This window comes from Lycium barbarum, chromosome 12 (assembly GCF_019175385.1).
Source record: "Lycium barbarum isolate Lr01 chromosome 12, ASM1917538v2, whole genome shotgun sequence".
Taxonomy (NCBI): domain Eukaryota; kingdom Viridiplantae; phylum Streptophyta; class Magnoliopsida; order Solanales; family Solanaceae; genus Lycium; species Lycium barbarum.
This window is the reverse complement of record NC_083348.1, coordinates 99,862,148-99,885,736: the sequence shown is the minus strand read 5'-3', so window position 1 is coordinate 99,885,736 and position 23,589 is coordinate 99,862,148. Positions and strand designations below refer to the sequence as shown.

General features: G+C 37.7%; 3 protein-coding genes across 4 annotated transcripts; 1 reads left to right on the top strand and 2 right to left on the bottom strand.

Moving 5' to 3' along the window:
* Positions 1–481: 481 nt before the first annotated feature.
* LOC132623844 (pentatricopeptide repeat-containing protein At3g50420) lies at positions 482–3,090 on the top strand. Of its 2 annotated transcripts, XM_060338656.1 has the most exons (2): positions 844–1,006; positions 1,122–3,090. In XM_060338656.1, exons 1-2 carry the CDS (start codon positions 985–987, stop codon positions 2,846–2,848), a joined length of 1,749 nt encoding a protein of 582 aa, XP_060194639.1. In that variant the 5' UTR covers positions 844–984; the 3' UTR covers positions 2,849–3,090. The 2 variants fall into 2 exon arrangements, with proteins under 2 accessions (XP_060194638.1, XP_060194639.1); XM_060338655.1 differs by having other exon boundaries at positions 482–3,090.
* Positions 3,091–3,379: 289 nt separating this feature from the next.
* Positions 3,380–9,018, bottom strand: LOC132621504 (nuclear pore complex protein NUP58). The gene is made up of 6 exons (XM_060335799.1): positions 8,413–9,018; positions 8,204–8,318; positions 7,114–7,587; positions 6,157–6,652; positions 5,108–5,148; positions 3,380–3,892 (listed from the first exon to the last, which is right to left on the bottom strand). The coding sequence occupies exons 1-6, from the start codon at positions 8,760–8,762 to the stop codon at positions 3,857–3,859; spliced, it is 1,512 nt and encodes a 503-aa protein (XP_060191782.1). The 5' UTR covers positions 8,763–9,018; the 3' UTR covers positions 3,380–3,856.
* A 4,270-nt stretch (positions 9,019–13,288) lies between these two features.
* On the bottom strand, positions 13,289–14,725 carry LOC132621505 (dof zinc finger protein DOF3.4). The gene has a single exon (XM_060335800.1). It carries the CDS (start codon positions 14,255–14,257, stop codon positions 13,559–13,561), a length of 699 nt encoding a protein of 232 aa, XP_060191783.1. The 5' UTR covers positions 14,258–14,725; the 3' UTR covers positions 13,289–13,558.
* Positions 14,726–23,589: the final 8,864 nt, after the last annotated feature.

The following is a 23,589-nucleotide window of genomic DNA, read 5'->3' as shown; positions in this document are numbered from 1 at the left end:
TCCCGATTTATGTGATACAAGTCGAATTTTGAGAGTCAAACTTCTTTATTTTAATCGTGAATTCGGATATACAATCTTAAAATTTTTAAAATAATAATTTACGTGTTTAGAAACTAGATCAAAAATACTATAAGTCGCAATTATTAGCAATTTAAAATATTTAAAGAGCAAACTAATAAATAGCGGTCAAAGATTTTCTTGTTTGACTTTTGAAATCTGAAATGTATTACATAAATCAAGATGGAGTGTTAAATTTAACTGGAACTGTGCTAGAAAAAATTTAGGCAAAAGCACCGGAAATATCGATCAAAATTTCAAAAACCATAACATAAAAATACACTAGACATTTTAAAAAAAAAAAGTTGCACCAACTCTTGAAATAGACCAAAAATGATATAAAGTACAAAATCCCGTATAATATTTCCTATTTTCACAACAAATTAATAATCAGAGTTTGATAAATACATGAGACGATCAAAAGTGCCCACTTTTAGCGAATTTAAAGGACTAAAAATGCTCAAATAATACTTAAGGGACAATTTTTGTCATTTTTAAACAATAACGGCACCAGGAAATGTTGGATACTTGGATAGTTCAATAGAGTAAGGAGAGATACCAACTTATGCCACCATTGAATGAAGCCTCTTCCATAGCAGCACTTCTCCTCAATAAGTGCACCTCCATAACCTCAGTTTGCAAAGCACGCCAACTCCATGCCCTTATCCTCACTTCCATACCTGCCACCACAAAATCTCCTTATGTATTCAACAACATTCTCTCCATGTATGCCCGATGTGGGTCTATCCAAGACTCACATAACCTGTTTGACAAAATGCCTGACAGAAACATCGTCTCTTTCAACGCCCTCATTTCCGCCTATTCTCGACACCACCACGTTTCCCATTGGGGTTTCCATTTATTTGCTGAATTGCAAAGTGAAAGCCTAAGACCTAATGGGTTGACTTTTACTAGCCTTTTACATGCATGTTCAGGCATGAAGAATCAGGTATTAGGCTCTATGATTCATTCCCAATGTATAAAGTTTGGATTTTTGTACGATGTTTGCGTTCAAACGTCTGTTCTTGGGATGTATTCAAATTGTGGAGTCTTGGATTGTGCAGAGAAAGTTTTTTGCTCTATGCATGATAAAGATTGTGTGGCTTGGAATACTTTATTTTTCGGATATTTGGAAAATGGTAAGACCATGGAAGGGCTTCAGCTGTTTGGCACCATGTTGAGGACCGGAGTTGTTCCTACGAACTTCACTTATACAACTTTGGTGAGTGCTTGTAGCAGGATAAGAGACCATCTTGCTGGGGAATTAACTCACTCTAAAGTAATTGTTTCGGGGACTGCACTAGATTTGCCCCTTTACAATGCCCTGTTGGACATGTACTCTACTTGTGGTGATAATGTAACAGCTTTGAAAATCTTCAGAAAAATCAAGAAGCCAGATTTGGTTTCTTGGAATTCAATGATATCGGGGTATGCAAACAATGGAGATGGAGAGATGGCAATGACTATGTTTCTCCAATTCCGAAAGTCTTCTGTTCTCACTGCTGACGAATATACATTTGCAGCTGTTATTTCTGCTATAGGAGCATTTGCAGCAGCTGATTATGGGAAACCACTCCACGGTCAAGTTGAGAAGGTGGGGTTCGGCCAAAGTGTATACATTGCAAGCACATTAATGTCAATGTACTTTTGCAATGGGGAAGTTGAGTCTGCTCAAAAGATTTTCATTAGCGGCCCAGATAAAGATGTTGTCCTTTGGACTGAGATGATTGCTGGACATTGTAGGATTGGTAATGCTGCGAACTCTATAAGGTTTTTCCATGGAATGTTAAGGGAAGGCCACAAAGCTGATGAATTTACTCTTACCAGTGCCTTAAGTGTGTGCGCTGAAGTGGCAACTATGAGGCAAGGTGAGATGATTCATTCCCTGGTTGTCAAAACTGGTTATATTGCTGAGATGACCGTTTGTGGGAGTCTGGTTGATATGTATGCTAAAATTGGAAACCTTGGAGCAGCAGAGCTTACGTTTTCCAATGTAACCATGCCTAATCTAAAATGCTGGAACTCGATGCTTGGAGCATATGGTTACCACGGGAAGGCAGAAGAGGCATTTAGTGTTTTCAATGATATATTACAACATGGCCTAAAACCAGATCATGTGACATTTATCTCTCTGCTTGCGGCATGTAGCCATGGTGGTTTGGTCGACCAGGGTATGTTCTTCTGGAATTACATGAAAGAAAATGGTTTAGAACCAAGCATGAAGCATTATTCTTGCATGATCACTTTGTTGAGTCGAGCTGGATTGCTAGAGGAGGCTGAGAATTTTATAATGGAATCACCTTTTGGGGATGAATGTCTTCAACTATGGAAAATCTTACTGAGCTCCTGTGTAAGTAAAGGAAACCGCATAATAGGAATGCGTGCTGCTGAGCTGGTCTTGGGAATGGCTGCAGAAGACAGTGCAACAAATGTACTGCTTTCGAATTTTTTTGCTTCAACTGATAAGTGGGGTGGTGTTTCAGAAATTAGGAGAAAGATAAGGGGATTTAAGTTGGAAAAAGATCCTGGTTTAAGCTGGTTAGAGGTTATGAACAGTACACATGTGTTCTCTTCTAGTGATTATTCACATCCACAATCTGATGAAATAAGAGCTGAGTTGCATAGATTACAAGGAAACTTGACACAGTCAGAAGCAAATCAATTCATGCTAGACGCAGAGGCTGTAGAAGTAGGATGTGGCCTCCATTTGTTAGAATCAGCCTCCATTAAAAACTTTTATAGGCCATGGAGCTTAAGATTCAGCCAATTTCGTCTCCAACTTGATTCCTAGAATATCTCTCCGTCTAACAGCTCGTTAGCAACAACATACCCAGTATAATCCCACAAGTGAGGATCTAACAGATCGTAAGCATTTGTTTCAAATGGTAATAAGATAATTTAAACAAAGTAGGTTTTGTTACTTTTATTAACAAATACTAAATTGATGTGTATTTACTACTTAATACAGAATAGTGTTGAATATATGTAAAAGAAGGAATAATGAATTAATGTAATAACAAAAGTTTGCTTGTATATAGCGTTTTATCACGTTCTAAACTAAATCCACCATCTGCAGCCTAATAAAAACCAGTTGGATTACATATAATTTCAGTGTTTTCCAGCCTTCAGGCATCAACCACAATTTTCTACATATATTTACAAAACATGAAAAACTAATTCTTTCACGTGGTATTTATCATTTAACAGGATATTACTGCTGCCCTATTTCTTCTACTTCGTGTGTCCTGAAACATTCTTTTCTTATTTGAAACGGCAAAATAACTAATTGGAAGCCCCAAAAACATAAAGATATCCAAAGGCATGTAAAACCGTAAGAAGAGGGCTTATAAATTGAGGGGGAAATGCGTCTACCACAAATGAGATCTCAAGTGTTTACACAATCTTCCTCTGTCAAGGAAATGATGCCAGCTGGAAGTTAGATCCCGACGATTACAAATATAACCTGTTTCATTTCTACAAAGGGCAACGGAAATCTAGAAGACTAGAGTACAAAATCAAACTTGATACACTAAGTCAGGAGAATTAGGGAAATGAAAATAGTATAACATAGCCGTAACATCCCTATGATAGTACATCTCTGCAGAAATAGCGGTCCACAATAATGAAACAGGCCAATGGAACTGGAGGTAGGTAAACTGCGTCATTTCATGATTTGTCAAATTGCTTGAGCTTGCAAGGCTACTGTGACAGGTAATAAGTGTGCTGCAGCAAAGAGATTTGCATCCATTAAAAATCTCAGATTAATGACAGTCGATGTCTGAATTACCAAACATATTCTCTAGCGTCTGCCTGTACGACTTTTAGCTCTAGCCTTCTGCAAAATAGAATGACACGTAACAAAGATATCAGGTATAAGCACAGTGATGGTTTTAGGCAGCAAAGATCATCGGGTATAAGCATAGTAAGCATGGAAAGTTTGAATAGCAATAGTCATCCAAACTAGGAGCATTTTGACAACAAAGTAATAAGCAACTACCTTGTTATGGTTTTATTAAACAATACCATAATGAAGCAGGTGCTAACTGATGATTTTGTTCTACAATACTGCTACAATTTTTCTTTAAACAAAAACTGTCGTTCTTGCTATGATTCTTTTTTTCGCAAAAACTGCCATTCTTGCAATGAAATAGAAACTATAATAGACCTCAGCCACACAAACATCAAACACAAAACCAGCAGCAATCATCTGTCATGATAGAGCAGGTAGCAACCCCTTATAGGCCCGTGATAAAATAAAATAGATCTTTCTTGTCATGAAATATTATAAAAGAAACAACCTCCTATTATATTTACAGACATTATCTGAGAATATACATCTATCCTTGCCAAAGTGTTGGTGCAACATATACCAGACCAATGATGAAACAATTTGAACCAAAGGTTTGTAAACCTATATCAGCAACCATGAGGCAGTACCAAAAATATCTATGCCCATTATGACTGCATTATTTCTCTCAGAGCTGCGATGTCCTCATCAGATTAAACTTTTGTTTATTTATAGAGATCCAAACAATTTGCTGTGTATGTTTTTTCCTCCTTTTATAAAAATCAACTCAAGAGTTAATGAACCATGGATTCTGAAGGAAAAAAACTGTCAGACACTACAATATTGAAGAAGCAAATGTATCCAGTAACTAGTTCAGGACAGTATTTGGATTTTATTAGCACTTTAATTCTTTATTGAGACATTGTATTTGGGGCAAACAATGTTCATCTATATTTTTTTGTTCTTTTGTAATTAGCATCCTCTTAACTATGCATCTACTTGATGCCCTTTTTTTTCATTACCTCATCAAAAAAAGGATCGAAGCAGCAAGATTTTTTGAAAAAGCATCCTAACATTCAACAAAGTAATATTTCGGGATTGGATAGCCACAAAGCTGGTAATAAACAAGCTAGCCCAAAAACATCTATGTATATATATTTTTTTATTTATTTGTTTTGGGGGGGGGGGGGGGGGGTTAGTGTGTGCTGAGGGAGATAGGCATAGACAAGAAACAGCCCAATACAGAAGAATATGTATACTCACAGATTGTGTCCCAAAGCTTGCCCCTGATGCTAGTGCAGCACCTACAAAAACATAAGAACAACACTCAGGTACATTCATCAAACAAAATTTGAAGGAAGCCTTCTGGGGATAGAAGAAAAACAGGATGAAAAAAAAAAAAAAAAAAAAAGAATCCCTTCCATTTGGAAAATAGTGCAGTATCAAGAATATCTCATTAATCAAAATATTCAAAAGATTCTGAAAATTCTAATATCAAATAAACTAACTTCGGATAGAAGGAATTTTGAATCATATATTAACAAATTCTTTAGAAAAATATAGTATGTGTTATAACAAATCAGCAAAAGCACAAGCATGTAACATTACCATTCTCGAAAAAGAAAAAAAAAGCACAAGCATGTAATGGAAATTTTCCAAAAAGGAAAAGCTTGGCCTACTTGATGTAACTTCCTCAGGAAAAAACATTAAGCAACTTTTTCCCATGACAGTTACACTTTGAATCATTAGGCTTTTCCTCAAAAGAAAAAGAGAATCTTAAACAAACTGCATTAGCCGCAAACCTAAAATCACCAACAAAACCCATGGTTATATATCAGTATTTAGTATATCAAAATCCATCTGGTTTATCTCATATGATGGTATTTGACTAGACATTAAGTCGATATAAATTTTACTTGTGTATTATATTTTTTTTGATGAAGTAAATAAATTGCATTAGAAAGGCATCAAGAAGATGCAGAGTTACAAAACATCTAACTGTTAGCTTCAGGACATAACTACATGAAGCTGAAACTAAGCAAAAACCTGTAGAAAACAATAAAATAATGGTTCAAAAGTTAGTTTAATAAAGCAAACATTTCATCAAAGTTTACCATTTGCCTTTATGCTGCTACAATACAAAATTGTGGAGGCGTAATAATCAAAAGATATTCAGTTTTTCTTATAAAGGGGTTGAACAGAAATTTAACATTTGTAAAAACTATCTAAAAGATAAAGATATACAAAACAAATAAAGATACACAAAACAAACAGCTAACTACATGTCGTTATTGGGTTTCCAATAAACATACCTGAAGCAAAAGGTGTTGAAAAACTAGGAACTCCAGAAGCGGGGGTAGAACCAAATAATGGAGTACTAGAGGCAGGAGTTGAAGTAGACAAGGACCCAAAGAGTGAAGTTTGAGGGGAAGCACCAGATGTTCCGAACAAAGAGGAAACGGGAGCTGTTGGAGTAGTAAACAGGGAAGAAGATGAAGAAGCAACGGATGGGGTAGCAAAGAGTGAGGATCCACTTCCAGCTGAGGCAGAAGGAACTGCAGATGACGTTTGTGGTGTGCTGGATACCCCAGATGCTGCTGAGCTAGAAATCAATCCTGCTACTTGAGTTGATGGTTGTGGAATTGCAGGCAAATGCAATGTTGGATGTACCCTTTTAGCAGCTGCCTCCTGTTTAGCTGTTTCCCGCCGATCAGCCTCAAGAAAAGGATCGCTCCCATCCCCTCGACGGCGCTGATCAGCCAGGTATGCTGTTTTCATTGATTCAATGTACTGATGAATGCTCTCTACCTGATTTACCAAAAGTATACAAAATATTTTCCCTCAAAATCACATTAACCAAAAATAAAGGCATAAGCTAGAAATTATGAAGATAAGATACACAAAACATTTCACATGCAACTCTACCAAAATGCTACAACAAATGGTAATCGCATGCAGTGTTATCATTTTTCCTGCCTCAAAAGTATATCAGAATTCAACTAATACTCTGATGCTCTCTGATACTAACTATAAGTGGCACAAAACTAAATTAATGAGGAACTTCAACTGTGCCAGAATCTACAAGTCATAAATATATTATCCTGTTCTATAAAGTAATAGAAACGCCATAGTGGCTAGAAAACACACATAACAAAGAACACAAAGTAATCCTAGTCATTTTTACTCTTTTACTCCCTTCTGACTAAGCATGATACTTTCATCAATCTTAAGAAGCCCTCACCATTACAAAAAGTTCCACTTCCCATTACCTTTGCAGCAACATGAACAAAAAAGCCATGCACATCTGACATGACTTTTGGAAGAGACTGCAACAAAGACGAACTGGAGTTCGTAGAATTGCTGTCAGAATCTAAGACCATCAACTGCTCCAATTCTTCAACCCATTGCCTGCATTCTACAAGATATTTCTCAAATCTTGCTACTGTGTGCTGCAAAAAGGGAGAGGGCTTTTTTGGTATTCCACTGTAAAAATCAAAAACTGGCACACTGGGGTTAGACTGCACTTGACTAGACGCTGTTGGAGCTACAGTTGCGCCTGATGCCTGTGATGGAGCAGTAGCACTTGCAACAGCAGGTGCACTTTGATGAAGAAACCTTGGTCGTAACATCATAAAAGAACGCACCGCAACCTCTGTATTGCGCAGCATATCTTTAACAACGGTCATTAACTCTTGCAAGATAGCCTTTTGCCTTTCCATTGATGTACTAACTCCACCAAGTTCCTGAAAAAGCAAGTTAACATTAACACATGCAACAAAGTGAAACATGAAGTTTAGAAACATTAATTAGAAAGAAAAGGAAGAGAACTTGTTCAGACTCTAAAATGTTTACTATAGGTGGAAAATATTATCCTCGATTAGAATAAGAAATACAGGAACCTTCAGTCTGATCAACAGAGGATATGACGAACAGTGTTAAATGGTGTGAAAATCTAAATAATGCAGAGAACAGCTCTAGACAATACCGGTAAACCATCACTAGTCCGTGCTAAGCACAAATAGACACATGGAACTACACATAGAATGCCTGTTAGAGGAATAAATCAGCTTTACAAGAGGTACAGACATTGATAGAAAGAGAATGGTTTTCGTACACTTGCTATATTATTTTCCCACAAAGAAACAGGTCTGCAACCCAGAATGCGACTATACTAGTCCAACTCTGTGCATGGACAACATTACCATGTTCATTCTTGTGAATTAGAAAGCGCCTATAAACCCAGTACATAAGAACATCCACATGATTCAACCATGAAAAAAGCCCTTCCTTTTGGTAATTGATCCGAGATTTTTACTGAAGAGTTACATTCTAGTGGAGGAATAGTGCTTAAAAGAAAACCTGAATGCTGCGACTTGCATCCAATTCAAAACCATCATTGGAGACTGATGAATCAAAAAGTCGGCTACACTGGTCAAGCCTTTGGCTTTCATCCCTGTATTCCAGTACTCTCTCCCTACATCCACAAGAATAGAAATATCAATTAGGAAACTTCTCCAACAAAAAAGAAAGAAGAAAACTTCAATGTTGTTTATATGAAATTAACGCACTCAATTTGCAACAGGACTTTCTGTGAGTCAGGATGGAGGTCTGCCCATTTGGTACTGTAGGTGGCAGGCGTCTTATCGTTGGTGAAAAGGTACAATTGATGTTGCTGCTGTGAGTGCTGTTGCTGCAGCAATTGTTGTTGTTGCTGCTGCAATTGCAGTTGCTGTTGTTGTTGCTGCTGCTGTTGAAATTGAAATTGCTGTTGTTGTTGTTGTTGCGAAAAGGGAGTGATCTGCGAGAATGGCGACGATTGTTGCTGCCCCGGAGTTTGGAATGGCGAAGACTGTTGTTGGCCAGGAGTTTGGAATAGTGACGGCTGTTGTTGTGCCTGTGGAGTGAAAGAGAACGCCATTGGCTAATGCAATGCTTCGCTCATCTGAAATTTCCACTATATTTGAATTAGGGCAAGTCCAAGAATGCTCAAAAGCACTCAACTCCTGAAATAGTTACTATTCGAAAACCCTAGAATATGAATTGGAGGAATAATGAAAAAGGCGCCATCTAACTGTTTCGTTGTGAAAATAAAGAATGCTCCAAAAATTGTAGACCTATTTTCCGTTTGTGTCCAAATTCCAGCCCGCTACAGGCCCACCTGATTTTGCCCGACATATTCCCCCCATTTTTCTCATTAAATTATTACTCCCTAGTTTATTGATTTTTTTTTTCTTTTAGGAAGAAGACCAAAAATAGTTAAATACAAATTACGAACTCATCGGGTGCTTTTGTCAGCTTACGTTATTTGGTTTTCTTGGAGCATCTGGACCGCCTGGGAGACTAAAGCTGGGGTGGTGCTGTTTTGGCGTATCTTTACAGATGTCTGTGTCGAGCGTCTGTTGGTGTTGTCAGAGATGTGTATGGATTTTTCGCTCTTCTCCAGGTAATATTTTAAGTGTGCCTTCCTTTAATGTAGACAAACCTCTTGAAATGACGACTTAAAAATCGTATTTTCTAATATCGCTTACAGTTATGGACGTGGGAGAGGATGTTGCCTTTTCAGCCCGTACCTAGGCATCACCTCGAGATTGACATGCCTTATGCGAGGAGGTGGACAGCGGGTTTTGACCGGGATGTGGATACTCACCACAGTATTCTTCCATTCCGGGACCAACTTGATCACATGATGGACGATGCGGTAAAACTATTTAAATTTACATTAATAATTTAATTAAACGTCTTTTCTACTTGGCGATCACTGATTTGTATTTATATGTTATGCAGCTATTTATATGGATGTTGTACGCTGCTATATTAGATGGTTTGCCGCCCTTCTTTAGGGCAGGTCAGGGGGTTTGGAGGTCGCGGTGTCCATTGATACACCTGGACATCGTAGAGGATCACATGCCCGAGCGTGTCTTACGACAGTTTGGGCATACACAAAGTATACCCCCTGACGTCCGTCATGAGCTCCGACACTACCAGCGGGACGATCGGGTTGCCGTTGATGATGATTTTCTGGCTTTCATTGATGTCCAGCTCCACCGTTGGGAGAACAAGTTGGGCACTTTAGCGGTGGTCGGTCATTTGACTCTCATTGAGCATTACATGCGCTGGTATCATCAGATCACACGTCGATTGATCGGCAACCCAGCTTTGTGTCCCCCTAGGAATGTAGGATACTCAACACTCGCGGGGCAGTACGAGGCATTGGTAAGTTTATTGTATTTAGATTTATTTAATTGCATTAATTGTTACGTTTTAAAAATAAACTTTTTTTTTTTCTGTTGAACACAAATGCAGCTGGTGGTCGTACAACGTTTACGCATCTTGGGGTTAGAGCATATGCCTTACCCTGGCCTTGCGGGGCTTGCCGTGGAGATGGTACGGATATCCGAGGATGGTATCCGGTAGGCAGGCGAGATTAGGCGCAGGGAGGAGCCTGTTCCGGAGGCTGAGTATCAGGCAGCGCCATGAGGAGGACCGGGTGCTCCCATAGGAGGAGGTCGTACTGATAGAGGACGCCGTGCTGTCAGAGGACGCCGTGCGCGTAGAGGACGCGGCGCTGCTGCTAGAGGACCTGGTGGTGGAGGACACCATCTGGTAGATGAAGCGGACGAGGCCGATCCCATTCCAGAGGGCGTTCACGGTCTAGTCCATCCGCAGCCATTCCAGGCCGGTGGCAGCACACCTGGGGACTCACCTACGTTTACGCCGGCGCTCTTACTTGCTGAGATACCCGGGTCTTCATCACAGCCGAGCCAGAATGCATACATAAAGGAGCGTGATAACGTTGATTGGGCGGCGTTACGCGCTTCAATAGCCGATGAGCGGCCTGTGAGGAATTTAGAGGGAGCCAGAATTCTTGACTTCGATGAGTTTTTGATCCCGGTTAGTATTTAAAATACTTATTCGTTTCTTTAAAATTATTTATTTTAAATATATATATATATATATATATATATATATATATATATATATGTTACTCATTATTTAGTAATATTTTTTATTTTAGGATTCGGTTCCAGCGGGTCCGCCAGGGCCACCCACTCAAGCGTGTTCTCATGGGTCTGCCGAGCCAGCGGTGTCTTCCCATATGACTACCGAGCCACAGGTAAGCTTTTTATTAAAATTTGTTTTATTCAATATAAGGTCAATATTTAATATGCATATTTGATTATTTAAAGTACTTATTTTAAATATGTATGTTACTTATTATTTCGTTTTTTTCATATTTTAGGATTCGGCGCTAGTGGGTCCATAGGAGCTACCCGTTCAGGAGTATTCTCATCAGCTTGCCGAGGTAGAGGTGTCTTCTCATGAGACTACTGAGGCGCATGCAAGTTTTTTACTTAAAACTAATTTTATTCAATATAAGGTAAATATTTATTTAATTTTTATAACCTTTACTTGGACTTCGAACAGCATCTCGTCCAGGAGACTACCTCATATTCACCACCACACCCATCTGAGGAGCCTACAGACCCATCTCAGGCGCCCGTTGACACACAGGTTTGATTAAATAAATAACGTTAATGTATTCAATATAAATAAGAAATGGTACTAATTATTATATATTTTTTAGGTTCATCCTTCGGCGCCCGCGGTGGCGACTCCTGACGAGAAAGAGGTCAAGTTTCCAGACCTAGCTCAGCCTGAGGTTCTGAGCGTGCCAGCGGGACTAGATCCCAAGAAGAAACACATTCTAGTTTAGGGCGCAAGGGCTAGGGGAAGAGGAGATGATCATGACTTGGAGCGCCCGATTATTAAGAGGAAAAAGGGCGATGGAGACGATGGCGAGGGCGGTGGGGATGGTATGAGCCTTAGGCCTAGAGATAGTCTCCGGCATACTACATGTGGGACCCATCCTCGATAGTATATATACATTAGTGTTGTACAATTTATCGTAAATATTATATATTTTTTGCATATTTATAAATATTATCTTAGTCTTTATTATTGTTTATAGTTTCACATCCTAAATTGATAATAAAAAAAAACGTGACACATTCGAAATAAAGTTAAGCATTAATTTTAAAATAAGACGAAACCCTAAAAGATAAATAACTTAAAGCTAATGACTAAAGTCTTCAAACAAAAAAGGACTTCGAGCACTTTTCAACCACTAAAACGACAATCCAAAGTATTGCGTATTCTTGATGTGTTGAGCCTATTTTATTAATTGTACAAATATAACTAGAGTTCTATATAAAATATTGAAGTTCCGGAATCTCAAAGCATATTTAATATACGGCTAAACTACGCAGAAAAGATAAACTACATAAAAAGGAGTGAAAATGTAATGTTTTGGAAAATGGCGGAGTCCTATAGCGCAGTATTTTACTGCGTTATAGGTGAAAGAAAGATTTCTATAGCGCAGTAAAATACTGCCCTATAGTACTTAACGACTCCGTCTCCATGAAGTACTATAGCGCAGTATTTTACTGCGCTAAAGGTACTTTTGTAACATTTTTTTTGTTGGGGGTATTTTAATTCAAAATGATTTTTTTTGGGGCATTTTGATTCCGGCGTCCTTTGTGCTGCGCGATCACACATCCCCTTATATCTTACTTCTTAGATTTAATTTTAGTTGAGTAGATTTTGGATGAATTAGACTTTTGAGGTCTAGAAATCTTTGGAATTCTTGAAACACGTGGGATAATTATCGGTGTTGATTAGCTCTTATGGTAATTCTTTTTTACAGCAGTATCTTTTGTATATATGGTTTTTAGTTTGGGATAGCAGTACTAAAGATATGGTTAACCTGATATAAACCAACCGGTCAATGCTCCAAAGATTTGAATTATGAATATGCCGACTAGCCAAGCACGGGATGTACCAACGCTAGGTTGCCATAGTTACACACCTCATGTCGACCATTAGGTGCGGGGATAGAAGCTCCAATGTCGATTCGATTGAAAACAATAATTATTAAATAATATTATTGTGAAAAAACTCATTGAATATGTTCACATATTAAGGCCCCGTTTGTCCATAGATATTAAAAAAAAAAAAAAGTTCACTTTTTTTTGGATTTTGAAGTTGAAGTTGTGTTCGGCCATAATTTTTGAAATAGTAGTTTTTGGTGAAATGTAGTTGTAAAAAAGTGAAAAAAAAATTAAAAAACAAGTTTTTTGAGTTTTTGGTATGTCCGAAATTTTTATGGCCAAACGCTGATTCCGTAAAAAAGTGAAAAAAAAATTCGAAAAAAAATGAATAATTTTTATGGCCAAACGGTACCTAAATTTAAAACTCAGTTATTAATACTTGAAATGATTGATTTGAAATTAAGAATTTTTAAGATAAAAATACTAGCTCCGTCTCAACCAAACGTTAATGGGTTTTTAGTAAAATCACACTTCATTAGATAGAGCCAAAAAATGCGTGCATATTCAAATCACGATAAGTAGAAAACAAGAAGAGGCAGAACGGTAAACAGGGACATTTTTGTAGCAACAAACAAAATACAACCATTTCAAAGGCTTTCTCCATCAAATTACAACTGATGATCGAGGAACTGCTGTCCTAAATTCTAAGACCAACACTTCAGATGCCAAGAAGGTGCAAAAGGAAAACCAAAAATATACAAAAGTTTTGATTTTTTTCTGGGATTTGGCATTTTCTTTGATATAGCTAAGGTCATATAAACTCTAAAAAAACATCAAGTACCCCCTAAAGTAACAAAATCCATTTGTAATTCCCTAAACAATCTAATCACTTCATACCATTTCCATGAGCAGAAATAGCAAGATCTGGGAAATTAAAAATTTCTCCTCCAGCACCAACGAATCCTCCTTCTCCACTAGCAAGCTGCCACGTGCTTCCCAACATACTAGCTCCAGCACCATTACTGTTTCCATCAACACTGGTATGTGTAACTCCAGGAAATGGCCAAATGGGCCTTCCAAGCCCAAAGCCCATATCTTCAATTCCAGACCCAACTCCAAGCCCAAACCCACCAAGTGCTAAAAGACCACCAGGCCCTTGAGTACTGCTCAACAACGAAGTGAAACTCCCACACATGTTCACCCCGCCATGATGATCGGTTGTTAGAGGAACCAAAAACGGAGACACGTGTGATGGTGTAGGCGCGTGATGGTAGTCGCGAGGAGAGAGCGTGGATGACAAACAGCTACTGCCGTCACTGGAGTTAGTGGTGATTGTACGTGACCTTTTAGCATTTTTGCGACTACCTCCACCAACGGGGATGTCACGAAGAGTGCCGCCGTGTGTCCAATAACGGCGACAAGATTTGCAAAAGTGACGTGGCTGAGAGAAGTTGTAGTTGTTGTAGTAACAGAATTTGGTGTTGGTTGAATCGCAACGTGGGCAAGGAAGATGCTCCGGTTCGGGTGCCGGTGCACCTCCTTGTTGTTGTTTGGTAACTCTTCTTTCACTCACATCAGAAGGCATTTTCGCTTAACTGTTTTTGTTGTTGGAACTTAGAAGTGAGAAGGACAGAGTTTTCCTTTTGCTAAATAAGGTTTAATGAAGTGAAAAGAGAGATGTGGGGTTTTATGGAAACATGTGGTGGGGGTTTATATGGGAGATTTCAGGTACTTAGTAGAGAGAGAGAGAATCTGAGTTCTGGTCAGTGGAACAAGGTACTGAGGAATTCTGAGGGTTATGTGCTAAAGAACAGAGAGCAGCTTTAACAGGGGCTATTTTTTTTTTTTTTTTTTTCCTATGCTAGCTATGGATATATTCAGACGGCTCGAAAACGGCTTTTGTTTTGGGTTGGCTCATAAATGGAGGGTTTTGCTGGCCAATTCCTATACATGTACATACAAAACCATACAGGATTCTGCTTGTTAATTAAGCACGATTTTATTAGATTCAATTACAGTTATGCATTTACTTTGTTGTCTAATTATAATTACGCTGCGCTCAGTACAACTCACGAGGGAGTAATAGATACGGCTATGACATTATACTACCCACCTATTTGCTACTCTTAACTCCATTATGTGCAAGTGTAATTTTCTTTTAGAAGTATTATAACTAGAGGTGAGGCTCTTTGTAGGTTGTGACTAGCAACATTATTTTACTATTATGCCTCAACTTGCACTCCATTTTTTAATTTAGTATGGTAAAAATAAAAATGAACGTGTCTAATTCACTCAATAAATTCATTAATAAAGACCAAATCTATCATTGAGGAGGGTCGGCGCTGATAATAGTTTATTCTTCACTTCCATTAATTTAGAGATGCATTTACAACATTATTTAATTATTCGAAGTTGATGACAGTATATATTATCGACACAATTAATTGCTGGTATAATAAGTATAAGCCTCCACATAGTTACATGACAAATGATATAAAGATGTTGCAAGTGCTGAATTACTATATTGTTATTCTGACTGTTGTTTAGATAAATATATAGTATCTTCTTTCACATAATCATATCCTAGTAGTATCTTCTTTCACATAATCACATCCTAGTTAAACCAAACTAAAAAACTGAATATCTATACTTTATACCAACGAACTGTATTAATTTAACAAAATCATTGGCAAGTGCAACAGCGAACAGCATTTACTTTTTCCTTTTCATTCGGACAAAGAAGAGTGAGTTCTACAACAAGCTACAAGAATCGGATGTTCATAAATACTCCATCCGTCCCAAGTTAATCGCCATGTTGCGTTTCTCGATGGCCAAATTACGTGAACTTTGACCAACATTTTAAAATGCATTCTTTCATCATACTGACATGAGAAGAAATGCAATTTGTAGTACTTTTCATATAATTTTAAAATATTTTAATCTTAATTTAAAATAATTGAGTTAATCTAATTCAATTTAACTTGAAAATTTAGTCAAATTGACTCTCAAAAACTAAAATATAACTATGAATATGAGACAGGAATAGTATAGTAGTAATACGTTAAAAATCGGTTGAAATGTGAAAAAAAACCGAAGTATAAATTGAGTCAAAGTTGAATGAAACAAGTGAAATTTATAACAAAATTTACCAAATGAAGCAATAATGTAAATGGGGACAAAAGGGAAAAAGAAACCAAAATTTTGAAAGACCTGAGCGGGACGCTAAAAAACATTATTTTCAAAGGCAGGGAGTGTAGGAACAGGAAAAAGATTTGAGGAGAAAACGTGGACTGGTAGATGCATTGATTTAGTACCGACAATATTATGAAATGTCGGATTAGCGTGGCTATTCAATTATTGAACTGTTCCCAACTCCCCCCACCCCTCTCACTCTCAAGTCTCAAACCAAACTTTGATCTCAAGGACTCCCTCAATTCATTTCATTCACATGAATTTATTTGATTGACCAGAACGTTTATGAAATAGAATGTTATTTTTATTATTTAGTACTGTTTGTGTCTCAATTTATGTATTGTATTTTGACTAAATATCAAATTTATGGTCTAAAATAAGTTATAAATATCTCTATTATTATACTAAGATTAAGATGTAAGTTTAGAATTAGCTTTTCTAAAATATATAAAAATGTCATTACTTTTTCAAAAATATTAAGCTAGCGTTTGGCCATAGATTTTGGATGAGATTTTAAAAAATTATCTTCCAATATCTGTTTGGCCATAGATTTTGGACAGATTTTCAAAATCTGTTTTCAAAAAAAGTTCAAGATCCAAAAACTAGTCCAGACTAATTTTTGGATTTTTGGGACTTCCACTCAAAATTTCAAATTTTTTTCAAGTAAAATGTCTGTCTAAACACAATATTAAGTCCCAAAAATCACAACTTTAAAATCTCAAATTTTCAAGTTTCAACTTCAAAATCTATGGTCAAATGGGAGCTAAAAAAAAAATACATCACATAAATTGAGACAAGAAGAGCATGTAATACTAACATTTGTGTATGATCACAAAACTTCTGAAACTTTTAACCTTAAACGTGTCTTAATATTGGTATTGTTATAAAATTATCAAAGAAAAATAATAAGAACACATAATTAGTGGGAAGGGAGTATTATTTTCGATAAACCACCCTTCTTTTAGGGTGTGTTTGGTATTCAATTTTTTCTATATTTGGCTGGTCAAAATATTTTTTTTATAAAAATAATTTTTCTAATAGAAGTAGAAAAAACAAGTTTTCATCGTAAGATCATTGTCTCATCTCCATGCCTACACCCCTAAACTCCATCCCCTGACCACCCCACCCTTGCCAACGGCCCACCACCAACCCTTCCATAATTGTTTTCTAAATACATAAAATAATTTTAGAATAATATTTTTTTCACTTATTTATCCAAACACTAAATACTTAATAAGTAAGAAAGTGACTTCTTTTCCTAAAAAACGTAATCCAAAAAATATTTTTCTTCCTACCATACAGACCCTTGTCGTTTTCTTCAGATTCCCGCATCCTGCTAATAGTGTTGATTTGCTTCTCATCCGTACCCCTATATTCTCTGCCGGATTTCTCGCTCCACTGTGACTGTGTCTATTGACCACCTCTCAAATCACGCAGCATTGCATCGTGCTTTAATCCCACGGTAACTTCCATTTTCCCCTGCAACACTAGGGTTTAAAATAGGTTTGTTAGATGATATTTAGGTTTTGGACAGACTACAATAGAGATTCAATAGCCTGTCATCTTTATGTCTAAAGTTTGTTTAGGTTTAATTGTTGAAGTTGACATGACTAAACACATAGCATAATACTTCAAATTCTAAACCACTTCATTTAACTTTTTCTAAATGGAACTATACAATTGAGATTGATATATGTTTTTTCAATTATTCTCCCTCCACCTACAAAAATTATTGGCTATTCCGATTCGTCCCTTATTTTCACTACGGGTGGACAACTAGGAATATTAAAGTATTAATTAAGTACTATGTGTTAACCCAAAATTTTTTATATGGATTAATTCATATTATAGCTAAATTAATGGATAAATATAGTAGACTCCCCTCATTTAATTTTATAAGATACTATTTAATTTGTTAAAAGGGATAGATACTTATCACACGTTATTTATAGTATAAACTCGTACAAATTTATCATGGTTAAGTGATTTAACAGCTTGTTTGGCTGGTTGTTACTTATTGTATTGTATCGTATTATTACTTTAAGTATAACGTTTTCATTGTGGTGTACCGTTAAATTTATCTTTATATAACGACGAAAGTCCTAGTTTATGTAATGACCGATTTGGTGTGATCGCTTCGTTAACCTTTTTTCTCAATTTGCCTTTACTTATAATTTTATCTTTTATCCTTCCTTTTTTATAATAATTCCACCCATTTCCCTACTTTTCTTAATCATATTATAAGTTTATTCTTAAATGCCCATGTGCAACATTATATTATGCAATGATATGAAAGATGATAAAAATCTATTCAATTATTTTATTCATCAAAGCAATACGATGTACGTATTATAATACGATTCATTATGAAACGATATGTAACAATTAACGATCCAACCAAGCCGGATCAGTGATAAAAAAAAGTATGTTATATTATGTGTCATGCATTCATAGAGATGGTGTGTAAATATGGAGTACTAAGTTGGAATAATTACACCTACTGAGCTACATGTAACCACACCGCCAGATAGCAATATTCCTGATAGACTATGTAATAGTCTATGTAAATATTGTAAATATTCTCTTCCTTATGTATCGTAATTAGGTCCTATAATTTAGCCTAGTATCATTCTGATAGGGAGATACCTACTTTGTATATAATGACTTTCATACATCAATACAAATCACGGATTGATTTCCTACATGGTATCAGACTAGGCTTCTCCTAAAAACCCTAGCTTCCTAAACCCTAGCCGTCCACCTCCCTCTTCTCTCCTAACCCTAAACGTAGCCGCCACCCCTTCCTCCTCCCTCTTCTCTCTTCAATGGCTGCCAACAAAAATTTTCATTCTGCTTTAACCGTCACGAATGTGAAATCTTTAATCCCAATCACTCTAGACATGGAAACCGGCCATTATCACGAATGGGCGACACTATTCAAAGTTCTAGCCCGCGTCCACTCCGTACTTGAACACATCATACCACCAACTGACACCACTGAACTCACCGCGTACAACGCAACAAAGGCGGCTAACCTTCCGCTCTAGAAACAGTTAGATGCGGCGGTCCTTCAATGGATATACGCCACCGTATCTCATGATATTCTTAGCTCTATTCTCGTGAAGGATGATGTTGCAGAGAAGGCTTGGAATCGAGTTGCTCAACTTTTCCAAGATAACAAGCACTCAAGGGCAGCGTACCTTGAAACTGAATTCACCACCACAAAAATGGCCGACTTCGGCTCGGTTATGGCCTATTACAATAGGCTCAAGTCTCTCGCGGATCAGCTTGCCAACGTGGGGTCGCCGGTGTTCGACCAACGTATGGTCTTACGCCTCCTTGCAGGCTTACCGGAGACATATGCACACTTTGTCACCACCATCCAGCAAAATGATGTGCTGCCCTCTTTCTCTGAAGTGTGCTCCAGACTCAAGCTCGAAGACGCAGCAGCCAAGGAACGTGCCCGCGATTCCAGTCCGGCGGCTCTACTTGTTGATAATAATACTCTCTCCCCGCCACCTGGCGGCAACAATAATTCAACTAACCGTCGTGAAAATAATCGTGGCAGGAATTTTAACAGGAACAAGGGAAAGGGGAACAACAACAACAACAACAACCGCGGGAAATCCGGCCGCGGCGGACAGACCAGCAACGGCCAATGGCCGACGGGACAGCCACCGGCAGGGGGCTACTACTGGCCTGCCTGGCCGCCCCAGCAGTGGCCAACGCCCCCCTGCCCGTATCCGACGAGACAGTGGCAGCAGCGTCCCACCACACCGCGGCCCGGCAGCGGCATTCTCGGTGCGGGTCCACAACCTTAGCAGGCCTATTCCATGCATGGTCCGACCTATTCTGGGTACACTCCGACAGACGTGGAGGCAGCCATGCACACTCTGTCCATGCATCAACCGGATGATAATTGGTACATGGACACCGGAGCGACTTCCCACATGACTGCCAACTCAGGTACTCTCACGTCTTATTTTAATTTGAGCAATAATTCTGGAATCCTTGTTAGTAATGGTAGCACTATTCCAATTCGAGGCTATGGTCATACATCCCTACCCCCACCTAATCCTCAATTACGTCTCCGAATTGTCTTGCATGCTCCAAAACTCATCAAAAACCTTATTTCCGTACGTAAATCCACTAAGGACAATAATGTTTCTGTTGAGTTTGATCCTCTTGGGTTTTCTGTGAAGGATTTACCGACGGGGAGCCGCCTAATGAGATGTGAGAGCACCGGGGAATTGTATCCTATCATTGCCACAAAATGGACCACTCCACCATCCACCTTCATTGTTGCATCACCTAGCTTGTGGCATTCCCGACTCGGCCATTCGGGAAATGCTTGTTATATCCCGTACTTTTGAACGTCAGATTATTTGCTGAGGTGGGGCCCACACATCGAGATTTTTTTGGGACATCTGAAAAGTCATATGAATCACATATGTGAAGTTAAACACAACTCAAGAAGGACCCTTGGGCCAAATCAAAGTGGAAGTCTTCCAAACGAATATTTTTAAGAAAACGTTTTCGGGTGATCTGACTTCTAGGGGCAAAAACGGTATTATAAGTTTGGAATTTGGAAAAATACCAAGAAATAAAAGTTGTAGATAATTGAATTAGCTTTCCAACCATAGGTCGTGGGTTCCCAGGTGACGTCGGTTCAAGGAGATATGGAGGTTTTAAGGTCGAAATGTCAGTGGGCTAGGCCCAACTCGGAACCAACCGAGTTGGCCCAAAAAAATCAAAAAAAAAATAATAAGGCCCAAATGAGAGAGGGGTGGCCGGCCAACAATGGCCCAAGCCCATGGACTTTATTAATTTCCATGTGCTAATTAATATAAGGGTCATATATGAGTCATAAACTCATAGAACATTCAAGAAATTAGAAAGGGGAGAAAAACAAAAGAGAGGGAGAAACCTAAGGGCCATTTTCGGCCAAGCTCAAGACCAAAAAAAAAAAGAAAAAAAAAATTTCAAAAATCATTTTCTACCAATTAAAGGGTCCTTAGCAAGGTGGAGTAGTCATTGGAGCAAGAAATCACATATTTTTGTGAGTTACAAGTCCTAGCCAAGAAGGAAGAAAAGAGAGAAAGGTAAGAATTAATTCCTTTTTATTATGTTATGAAGGTTGGTTTATGTTGTAATATGTAGAAATGAGTAGAATTTATGGAAATATGGAAGTTTACAAAGTGGGTGTGCATATATGTAAGTGGACATATATGTATATTGTTGTATAAATAATATGAGTTGAATTTTATGTTGTATTCTAGTTGTGGTTATGGTGAAATTTATATTGGAAATGAAAGTTGAATAAATTTGGTGGAAGTTGGAAATATGGAATGTAGAAGATTATGTCACTTTAGAATGATTTTGTGATATTATGGAAATGAAGTTGTTAAGATGTGAATTATGATTATGGTTGATGAAATTGGAAGGTGGAAATATGTTATGAATATGTATGTTGAAGATTAGAAGTTTTGGATCGATTATGGTTTGGTGGAAAATTTGTATATTTTGTATATTTTGTGAATATTTTGTAAAATGATATGAAATGTTCCGAATTGTATTGGAGTGATCTTGATTAGTAAATGAATATGAGAATGTTGGTATTGAATTGAAAATGTGAAGTTGGAATGAAAACTATTACACTATGTTGGAAAGGAGACTAGTTATGCTATATTGTGTTTTGTGATGATTATTGATATTGTTGTTGGTATGGTTGTTGATATTTGAGCCGAGTTAAATCTAGGGGATGTTGTATGTATAGGGGAGATGCTGCCCAAAATTTTGTAGACAAGTATTGGTTAAGATTGAAATCTTAAAGCCTTACAATTAACATTTGGTAATTGTGACCAAATTGTAGATTTTGGCGAATTTGAAACTTGATTTTGGAGACGTGTATGAAGCGGAAAAGGTATGTAAGGATTCACCCTTCCTTCTTTGGCATGTCTTAGACATAATAGGGTGGATACGAGCCTCGGGGACAATCCTATTCCTAGAAATCCGAGTTTGAAGTTGACCCTTTTTCATTCAGTAGAATTGAATTAAATATTGTATGAAATGTTAAAAAATTGCCTAAACATCTAGAACTTGCACAAATAGGACCCGACTACCTTAAAACTCTCACAAGTGACGACATGAAATGTAACGTATGTAAATCGTGTACACCACCTCATTTGACTCGAGGTGGGCCCGTTATTCCCGGATTTTCTTAATTGTTTCGTTTATCGAACGATAAGTATTGTAACTATTCTAATGAGAATATTTTTGTGATGATTATGACGAACATGATTTCATAGTTGAAAATCTCGAATTATGGACTCAATATGAACATGAGAAAATAGAGTTAGTTCCTAATCCTCAATCTTATTTCTTTGAACATGATTCTACTTTCTAAAGACTTCAAGAATACAAGTTGACACCTTATGAGGTTTGTGATCTTATTATATGTCTTCTCTTAATACTACTCTTTATTTATAGTCTTGCCTAATAGTACTAGTTCCTCCAAGGCGAGACAAAGTGACCATGGTTATTCCATAAGATAATCGCAGGCTACCGACCTTATGTCACTCCGATACGGACATGATTTCCTTTGGGCTCTAATGCATGCTGCTTATATGTTATAAGTATACGTACATGTATATGGGGAAGATTGGGAAAGAGAAGGCGCTATAGACGCATAGCCACCTGATCAGTTGGAGTATGGTACATGATATCGTCCCGGACGCGGGATATATGGTTAAATGGATCGGAGCCGACGCCTCGGCAATATGATATGTTCTATGTTATATATATATATGAAAAGAAATGTTTTCCAAGAAAGCAAAGTATTATATGTATATGGATCGGGCTGCACGTGCCGCAGCAATACGTTATAGTATACGCATATATGGATCGGGCTGCACGTTCCGCAGCGCTAAGCATGCATGGTATCCGCCAACGTGCACTTATATGTACAGGTTATGTTTCTACTTCATGACATGCGCTATATCTCTTTTATGTCATTATTCATGTTCTATATTTTCTGTATGTTATTATTCATGCCTTACATACTCGGTACATTACTCGTACTGACGTCCCTTCTTGTGGACGCTGCGTTTCATGCCGCGCAGGTCAACAGGTAGACAGATTTGACTCTTAGAAGCTCCATCAGCAGTACTGTGGCAGCGCTCCAGTTGTTCCGGAGCCTCAGTTTCTTGGTACTACTTTTGTGTACATATTCGGGCACGGTAGAACCGGTCCTTCTTGTATATGTAGATGTACTTTGTTTAGAGGCTCGTAGACAGATATGTACAGTCAGATGTTTTGTACTTTTGTGGTCCTCGTCGTTGTATAATGTGCTAGCAAAGTTTATAAGTCCATGTCTACAATTATGACATTAATGTTAGCGTTAAGCAGCAGAAAAAAAAAATACGGTATAGTCTATACGGCCCACCTAGTAGTAAAAGTACGATACGAGATAAGGGGTGCTCGGTACAAGTATCGGGTACCCGTCGCGGCCCCTAGTTGGGTCGTGACAATGCTATCCTTAGTTCTCTTCGTAGTAATCCCTTAATTGAATGTAATAGGGCCCGAACTTATTTTTATACCTTTTGTCCTTTGGGGAAACATGTTAAATTGCCATTTTATAATTCATTGTCATTTACTACTATGCCGTTTGATATCATTCATAGTAATTTATGGACATCTCCTGTTTTAAGTTCTAATGGGCACCGC

Excerpts from the sequence above, each read along its gene's own strand:
- LOC132623844 (XM_060338655.1), top strand. The coding sequence starts at position 623 with ATGCCACCATTGAATGAAGCCTCTTCCATAGCAGCACTTCTCCTCAAT.
- LOC132621504 (XM_060335799.1), bottom strand. The coding sequence starts at position 8,762 with ATGGCGTTCTCTTTCACTCCACAGGCACAACAACAGCCGTCACTATTC. Across the intron at positions 7,588-8,203 it reads ATGCAAGTCGCAGCATTCAG|GAACTTGGTGGAGTTAGTAC; the intron begins GTTTTCTTTTAA and ends TTGCTTTTTCAG. Across the intron at positions 3,893-5,107 it reads CAAGCTTTGGGACACAATCT|AAGGCTAGAGCTAAAAGTCG; the intron begins GTGAGTATACAT and ends TCTATTTTGCAG.
- LOC132621505 (XM_060335800.1), bottom strand. The coding sequence starts at position 14,257 with ATGCCTTCTGATGTGAGTGAAAGAAGAGTTACCAAACAACAACAAGGA.